This window comes from Oryza sativa, chromosome 2 (genome assembly GCF_034140825.1).
Source record: "Oryza sativa Japonica Group chromosome 2, ASM3414082v1".
Classification (NCBI taxonomy): domain Eukaryota; kingdom Viridiplantae; phylum Streptophyta; class Magnoliopsida; order Poales; family Poaceae; genus Oryza; species Oryza sativa.
The window spans coordinates 10464584-10473649 of NC_089036.1; the positions used below are offsets into that span (position 1 = coordinate 10464584).

Genomic DNA, 9066 nt, shown 5'->3' on the forward strand with positions numbered 1-9066 from the left:
GTATCAAAGGCTTTTTCAAAATCTAATTTCAGGAGGACAATTTCTCTCTTAGACTACTGACACTGGTGAATATATTCAAAAGACCTAGCAAGAAAGTCTTGTATTGTTTTTCCTTTAATGAAACCATATTGATTATCACTCACCAGTTTGAGGATTACCCCTTGAAGCCTATTAGCCATTAACTTTGTTAGAACTTTCAGGCTTATTCTCATGAGGGAAATAGGCCTGAAGTCATTGACAGTCTCTGGGGAGCTTTTCTTTGGAACCAAGGTTATAAAAGAGCTATTTAGGATCTCCAAATCAACACATCCAGCATGAAAATGAGCTGCCAGTCTGTAATAATCTTGGGCTATAATGTGCCAACACTTTTTCATGAAATAGCCATTGAAACCATCTGGTCCAGGTGCTTTGTGAGCTGGGATAATGGAGATGAGACTGTCAATTTCCTGAGTAGAAAACAGATCAACCAGACTACTCAAATATGTATGTATGTCAAAAAGAGTATCCAGGTCAAAAGCCATCTGTGGGGAATTTGAAACACCTATCCTGTTCTTGAAGTTGTGATGAAAAAGATATGCCTTTTGCTCATGCAAATGCACAGTCTGTCCATTGTGATCTAGCACTTGTGAGACAGTGTTGAATCTGAATCTTTCAGTGGCTATTGATTGGAAAAATTTTGTATTCTCCTCCCCAGCATCATCCATCTATTAGTACACCTTTTTTTTTCAATAGGCCTTCCTGAACTCCAACAATTTCAAAATTTGCACTTTTACAGTTTCTCTGAAATTCCACTCATAGACTGAGAGCATTCTGTTTTCTTCAACTAAATCCAAAAAGTCCACCACTTTGTTGCATTTTTTTTAAAAGTCCCATCAATTTAGATATATTTTTACTCCAAGCTAGGAGCTTTTTCCTTAGCACTTTCAATTTAAAAGAGATGCATTTGGCAGGATCATCAAAACCAAGATCTAAAGACCAAACTGCCTGAACAATATCAAAAAAACCCCTCCATCTCCACCCAGTAATTTCCAAATCTAAAGATAGGAGATTTTAGGATTTTAATGTTAATTTTCACTACACATGGCACATGGTCATAAATGTTTCTGGTTAAAGGCACCACTATTGTGTTAGGATAATCCAATGTCCATGAAGCCGATGTAAACACCCAGTCCACTCGTTCAAGAAGAGGATTCTATTGCATATTGCTCCAGGTGAAATTTCTTCCTTTAAGAGGGATTTCTAGAAGGCCCAGATATTTTATTGTTGTGAACAGTGTAACAATTATATTTTATTCTCTTATGTCACGCCTTAAGCTTAAGCTTGTTTTTACAAGCATGAAGCTTGTGGTGTAGCTCCACAATGCTTAAAGTCATGTACTGTTGCAGCATCAATTGCTTAAGGTTACCTTTTTCACACATTGAGGATGCCCTTAACACTTATCTTGAAGATTCCATAGATAAGATTGCTGACGAGAGTTTAAACGTTGTCGAACTAAGTTTCGCTATATACACACAAAAATTCAATGAAACATGAAAAAATAAGTCCAATACAAGTACTTGGATAAAAATAACTCCGCTAGCTTAACCTATAATAGCTATACATCAATAATAACGGGCTGATTCGGTTAAACATTTACACGCCAAGGTGGTTTTGCAATGAAATTAAGTATAGGGTGGACATTTGCAACAAAATAATTTATGGAGTGAAATGTCAGACTCCAAATGACTTATATGATGTGATGGTTTTTCTAATTTTCCATTATATGTAAAATTTCTGGGTTTCATGGCGCATAAAATTTGTGGGCCTAATTTGTTAAAAGGAAAACGTGGGCCTGGGCCCTGGTGTGTCAGTAGCGTCGCCTGTCTTCTTCTCCGAGAGATTAAAAAAGAGAAGCTCCTTGCGAACCTTGAGAGATGGCGGCGACGGCGGCGGCGGAGGCGGAGGCGGCGGCCGGCGACGAGGCGTGGTGCCGGGAGACGGTGCCCCGGGTGATGGAGCTGGTGAGCCCGCGCCTCCCCCAGCGCGACGCCTGCGCCCTGCTCGCCGTCAGCCCCTGGTGCCACCGCGCCCTCGTCGCCAACCCCAAGCTCTGGGAGGTGCGGTACCGCGTCGCGTCGCTCCCTTCTACCTTCTTCGTCCTCCCGCTGCTTGCTCTTGGTCTCGACTCTCGAGGCGTGCTTCTTCGTTGTTTCGCGCTGCTGAGGAAGTGGTCCCTCGCCTGGGCTTCGTCGCTGGAGTGGCCGGTGATTTAGCTCGTGTAGTCGGTGCGCCTCCTGTTCGGCCTTGTTCTGAATTGCCAAAAGCATAATGCAGCGAATTCGTACTCCATGTTCAAATCTGTCGCACCGGATGGTAGCAAAATGGTTCTTCGATTCGTCCCTTTTTGTTTATTGGGTCATCGTATTGTTTCTCTATTTTTCATTTTTGAGGGGGGAAAGTAATCGTAATTTTGCCTGCTAGAGTTGAAATTCAGATTGCGGGACTCCTGCTAGAAGGATTATTAGTCTCTACAATACTTAAATTATCCCCATCTTGATTTATTGTGTAATAATCTTGATTTTTTTCCCGAACCATGAACAAATGCCTCCTCAATATTTAATGTAGGTGCTTGATCTGCATGAGATGAACAAAGCTGGTGACCGACTTATTTCAGCGATATCACTGGCAAGAATAATCCTACTTTTGAATATTATATTTTTTTTAGTGATGAACTCATGAACTGATGAATAGATGCTTGATCTACCTTCTGAATGATAATTCATACTATTTGTGTGGTTGCTCATATTTCTGTACTATTTGATAAAACATCAACGTTTTCTAGTGCACACTGCACAGCAGCATCATACTGTAGTCTCAGTTTAAAATCTTTAAGTTGCTTTGGTGACATGTTTTGTCCCATTCTTCCACAGCCAAGATATTGTCATCTCAAAATTATTAACCTTGAATTTGCTCAAGATATTGATGACCGGCATTTTGTTCGCCTGAAAGAAATGGTAAGATTTCCTGTGACTTTTGTTCTTTTACTTAGAAAAAGATTGAGCTATAATATGGATCTGCAACTTAATTGGTTCAATTACAATGATTTACAGGGATGTACCTCACTGCAAGAGTTGGAATTATTGAACATAAACGCATGCCAAAAAGTTTCTGACAAAGGGATTGAAACTATTACAAGTCTTTGTCCAAACCTTCGGGCCCTTTCTATCTATTGGATTGTTGGGTACACCATTTCTGAATGTTTTCTTTGCCATACAGCCCCCCTTGTTTCTAATTGGTGGACATTTTGTTTCCACAGACTGACAGACTTAACCATTAGGCACATTGTGCAGAACTGCAAGCACATAGTCGACCTGAACTTGAGTGGTTGTAAGGTAATGTCTTTGTCTGCATTTCCCAGTTGACAGTATGTTTTGTTCCATATTTTCCTTGATCAAGCCGGCATCTAGGGAGAAGCTAGATGTACTTTGCTATGTCTCTTTCCATAATTATTGTGCATAGAATAGTTTCCTTGTAGCTGCTTATTGTTACCGAAATGATTCCTGGTGCAGTGCAAATGCAGAGTGTGTGCTTTGTATATCCCTTTGTACTGAACTCTTCCATATCTCAACTAAAAATCGCAAACAAGATTACTATAATCTTGGAGTTCTGATGTGTTTCTATAAATGAACAGTTGTGGACTACCAGTTACAATCATTCCTGTCATTTTCATTCTTTTTGTCCCATTATCTGTTTCGGTTCACTACGATAGTAAGATGAGTCAAGTGCAAGAGTTATCTTTATGATTGCAGAATATCTCAGATAAAGGTATGCAGCTAGTTGCTGATAATTATGAAGGACTAAAGAAGTTGAACATAACCAGGTACACTTCATTCTTGATGTGCACTGAATGTTTATTGTGCTCTTTGGTGTTGCTCAAATTCAGTGGTTGTGAGCAGGAAATGAAATTTAAACACGTATATACCCTCTATTATATATTTATAGGTGCATCAAGTTGACAGACGATGGACTTCAAGAAGTGCTTCAGAAATGTTCTTCTCTTGAAAGCTTGAACCTTTATGCCCTGTCAAGGTAATATTGGAAAAAGCAAATGATGTTTATATGCGAACTCGAGTGTCTATTATCTATCATCCTACTTCACATCCTGCAGTTTTAGCGACAAGGTTTATAAGAAGATAGGATCTTTAACTAACCTTACATTTCTAGACTTATGTGGGGCCCAGGTAACTATTTGTTTTTATTTACTTTCAACTATCAATTTATTTTTAAATTTTTTTGTAATAATTTACCAATCTGTGGTTTCCAGAATGTAACTGATGATGGCCTTTCATGTATATCAAGATGTGTATGTCTGACATATCTCAATTTGTCCTGGTATGAACTACCTGTCCTTTTTTCTCTGTGCAATGAAATTGTGTTGATTGATCTCTGCAATCACTTGACAGGTGTGTACGTGTTACTGATGTTGGGGTGGTAGCTATCGCACAAGGATGCCGGTCCCTTCAATTGCTTAGGTAATGCGGTAATTTTATCCAAAATACTCCATCTATTTGTTGCTTATTGTACTTGGATTTTTTTTTGGCAGTTTATTTGGAATAGTTGGTGTAACTGATGTCTGCCTGGAGGCTTTGTCAAAACATTGCTCACGTAGTCTCACAACTCTTGATGTAAATGGCTGTATTGGTATTAAGGTGAGGATTCGAGAACTATCTCTTGGACTTTGTTTCTTTTATTTATTTTGTAATTTTCATGTTTTCTTCCAGTTTCATTAATTATTCCTCACTTATAGGTTCATAACCTCATAACTTAAATCAAAGACCTTCCATAAGGGGTTATTTTTTTTACCAACGTTTATGCATTTTATTGGAAAATGTTTATTTTACTCAATTTTTCTTCACGCCCATAGGTGACTTTCTATGCCAATGTCAATAAGCTATATTCAGCTTTTGTTGTTCTAATTTTGGTTCTCATTCATATATTACTTTGGTTGTTTACAGAAGAGGAGTCGGGATGACCTGATTCAGCTGTTCCCGTTGTTACGGTGCTTCAAAGTACACAGCTAGTTGACCTGAATTTCTGTTAAGTTGTTTATTCTACCAGAGGTCAGTTCCCCCTGTTAACATTTAAAACACAATCGAGTTACTCCATGAAGAAAAACAATAGCAAGACAGTTTTGTCGACCTAGTGGCTATATGTATTTTGAATTTGGTGGAGATCACAAAGATTTTGTAGAACTTGTATTTGATTTTCTTACAGTGGTGGGAAGTTGATCTGTTTGTTTCTGGTCCTGATGCTTTGGAGTGTGTATATCCTGTATGTGAACGCATATATTATGTGTGAACCAAAGGTTTTTTAGGGTGTGCTTGAGGAGCTCCTGTTAGGACCTGTTTGGGGAGCTTATGTAGACTGCAGCTTCTTCCAGGATAAAAAACTTCTCCAAATAGTACAGTTTTTTATCCAGCTGCTGAGAAACTATAGTTACAGAATCTTGAAGGGTTTTCTATCTTCTTAAAAACTGGCTACCAACAAGCTGCTTCTCAATATCTTACCCCCGAACCAGTACTTAGTTTTCCTTCATTTGCTTGCTGGTTCAAAGTGTTGGCTTGTCAGCCACTTTCGTTGTTTCTTCATGTCACCGATCCGCAGTTCTCGCCTTGGCTTAGTGCGTATACTTTTGGACATTTGACTAAATCTACGTATAAATATATTCCTTTCATTTTAGGCCGTGTTTGAATTTCTTGGTTTTTACAACATCTTTCGAGGAAGTATTCAGGAACTAGCTCATCTCCTAAGAAATAATATAAGCTTTGCTTAGGCCGCTAAAATTATTTGTAAGCAAGCTCACGCAACCTTACGGCATGGAAAATACGGCATGTTGCTCAGGATAGCAACCAAACATGCCCCTAGTATGAGACATGGGGTACATCTGTATGGCTAAAAATTTTGCATGTATAAAAAACGGATGAAAAAACACTTACATTAATTCAAAATTAAGTTCTAATATTTAAAAGAGTGAATTGTAATTTGGGCCACATTTATTACACGAATTTCACTTTGGATCATTTTTAAACCAATCTTTTCACTTTAGATGGGTAATTTTGCAATTTTTTCGGTTTGGACAATGGCAAACAATTTCTTCAGCACGCATCAACAATCTCAATCAAATTGGTTTGGATACATCAGTGAACTTTCTCATCTATATGCAGGTCATATGTTTACCAGAATGGAGGGTAGACATGAATAGTAAAGAGAGTTGGGTGGTCCAAACAAAAAAAAAACCCATTCAAAGTGAAAAGATTAGTTTGGAGTGTGACAAGGACTAAGGTCCCGATCTTCCGTTAGGTATTGATAAGTCGATTGTGCAGACTCGATGTTTATGATCCAAAGGCTTCGATCAGGATGACCCCTCGCAAGCACTACACAACCCTTCCGTTGGTTATCAACCGTGTGCCGAAACACGGTTGACCTCACCTATAAGGCTATCTCCTGCAATTGAATCGACGACACAAGTAAGAGAGTAAAAAAAAGCAATCTGAATATATATTGCAAATATATGATGAAGCTCATAAACTGGGGTTCCATGAACCGAACTAGTGGTGAAACTGCAATGGCAAAAATAATCTAAGCATAACCTGATTCTAAATGATAACGGCTATTAAATAAATATGATTAGGGATGTCCTAACGTTAGCCCAAGGGCATCCGCCCCTTGGGCTTAGCCCTCAACACAATTACAAGGTCCGATGCTCAAATCAGACTCGACTATTGGATGATGTATGTGGCTTCTTTTATATATTTCCGATAGATGAGAAGGAATTTTGATGTGGGACCAAAACTATCTGAAAGTAGTCTCCGTAAGCTTTTTAACAAGTACTCATGGGCTTCGAGATTCCTTCTTGATCAGCGGATATGTCCGTTCGAAGTTGATGCGGTCAGGAGGCCTAAATCCGAATCCAAAATATGCCGAACTTTATCTATTATCTTCTATGGACCAAAATAGACATGGTGATGTAGGAGTAGACTTGGGAAGGATATTGATTGGTCCCCAATCAACTTCACATCCCCGCTTGGTCTCCCTCTCTTCATCCATGCAAGTACTTCTGTCAACGAGAACACATAAAGCTTATAGTGGAGTGACATTTGTCCATATATATAATGTAAATCTTACATAGAAAGTATACACTATGCACTCTGGTTAATGGATATAGAAGGTAGCTATGGTCATATTCACGGTGGTGATGTTCTTAGTGGTCCAAAAAGGAAACTTTGTAATAAAAGATAGCCCAAGCTACCATTCACTCTATTTACAATTTGAAGAATAGTATCCGGTTGATAAACTGATCGATGAGCAGACAATGGAGCATGTCATCATGTATTAAATTTCTAAGTGTCTTAACGATTAAATATTGATAATTAGTTTTTTTACGAGGTGATGACAATTAGTTTCTTGTAACATGTAATATATGTTCTCAATAGCTGTAAATATGTTCCGACTTTAAAATATGAATTTATTGTCAAAATTGCAAGTGCCAATATATTTTAGGTTTACTACTAATCATCTCTTAAAATCTACTTTAGTTTTTTAACATTAAAATATGCCTTCTAAAAAATAAATCAATGTAGGAGTTTATTTAGTGTCAGACGTGTGACAACTAAAAATGAAAATCCATAGTGGGCATGGTTAATGGATGGTCATAATATGCTTTACGTACGTTTCAAGAGGTTTTGACTGCATCTAATGAATCAATGAATAATGCATTGGTCCATTGAAAAGGGAAAATCATACTCCTATGTCCTAGTCAAATTATCATAAATTTAATTAAATTTACAGGGAAAAAATTATGATGTCAAATGAATATCATTAGATAAGATATAATATATATTTTTATAGTGTAATTCTTTGATATAGTATATGTACTCCCCCATTTTTATTTCTTTGTCACTACTAATGGCTACACAAGTATATCAATGTAAGCAATATTTTCTAAGTAAAATAATCAAAATGGCCCTATGTACATGGGTATGCAATATAAAAGCTTCTAAATGTACAAGCTACAACGGATTTTTTTTTCAGAACTCATTGTACATATTTTAATATATTATCATTGTAGTACTTGTGTTATCAGTTTTGAGCTAGTGACCTGCTGAGCTAGCTATATTATTCTTCTAACTGAGCGCGTGTGGCTATGGGAGCTGAAAAGCAAACTCTCGTCTCTCTGTGTATGTTCATGGGTCCCACATAGCAATTGGGTGATGGTGATGGCAAATTCACCACTATCATTTAACCGGACTTTACTTTAATTAGATTCAAAAATAAAATAGAAATTATCACCTTGGTAATTGTGTAGTGACAAATATTTATAAATTTTAGAAATTAGTGAAAGGAATGGAGGTAGTTTGACTTGTCTTTTGACAAGGAAAATTGTTTTAACTTATTAGGGCATGTGCAGTGTACCGCGGTTTTAATTAGGGATTTTACCATCTACATAAACATATCATCATCAAAACTATTCGATTCACAACACATGAGTATTTAAAGTGGGCTCACCAAAAGAATCTTTCCCCACCTTTTCAACTTTCTCCAACTCAAGCCATAGTCCTCCCTCTCCCTTCCCTCACAGCCATAGCATAGAGTGTGGGCCACGCCTGCGAAACCTAATGAGGAACTTACGAACTTGACTACGCGGTCTTCACGAGGCTCCACAGGTGGAGGATGTGACGGAGAATATTTGGTTCCTGGTGTTCGGGCTGAAGGCCACATAGGAGCATTAGAGGGTGTTTAGATCCAAGCGTGTAAAGTTTTGGCGTGTCACATCGGATGTACGGACACATATTTGAAGTATTAAACGTAGATTAATAGCAAAATAAATTATAGATTTTACCTGCACCTGTAAACTGCGGGACGAATTTATTAAGCCTAATTAATCCGTCATTAGCATCGCCCTTACAAGTTAGAGCACAGGGAGCGTGGTTTAAAAAGACGCGCACTATGCAAAAAGTCGTTCCGTTTCTTCGCAGAAGCATCCTCGCGCCGTTCCCCTTTCCCTCGCTTTCTTCTTTCTTCTTCTTC

The 9066-nt window shown here is 38.1% G+C and overlaps 1 protein-coding gene across 2 annotated transcripts; it reads left to right on the forward strand.

Annotated features, from left to right (window-relative positions):
• The first annotated feature begins 1843 nt into the window (after positions 1 to 1843).
• Positions 1844 to 5285, forward strand: LOC9267245 (F-box protein At3g58530). 2 transcript variants are annotated; one of them, XM_015768159.3, is made up of 12 exons: positions 1844 to 2264; positions 2605 to 2664; positions 2910 to 2993; positions 3090 to 3220; positions 3296 to 3371; positions 3789 to 3859; positions 3982 to 4068; positions 4148 to 4220; positions 4304 to 4371; positions 4443 to 4511; positions 4583 to 4688; positions 4995 to 5285. In XM_015768159.3, the coding sequence occupies exons 2-12, from the start codon at positions 2623 to 2625 to the stop codon at positions 5058 to 5060; spliced, it is 873 nt and encodes a 290-aa protein (XP_015623645.1). In that variant the 5' UTR covers positions 1844 to 2264; positions 2605 to 2622; the 3' UTR covers positions 5061 to 5285. The 2 variants fall into 2 exon arrangements, with proteins under 2 accessions (XP_015623645.1, XP_015623644.1); XM_015768158.3 differs by having other exon boundaries at positions 1844 to 2096.
• The last annotated feature ends 3781 nt before the right edge of the window (positions 5286 to 9066 follow it).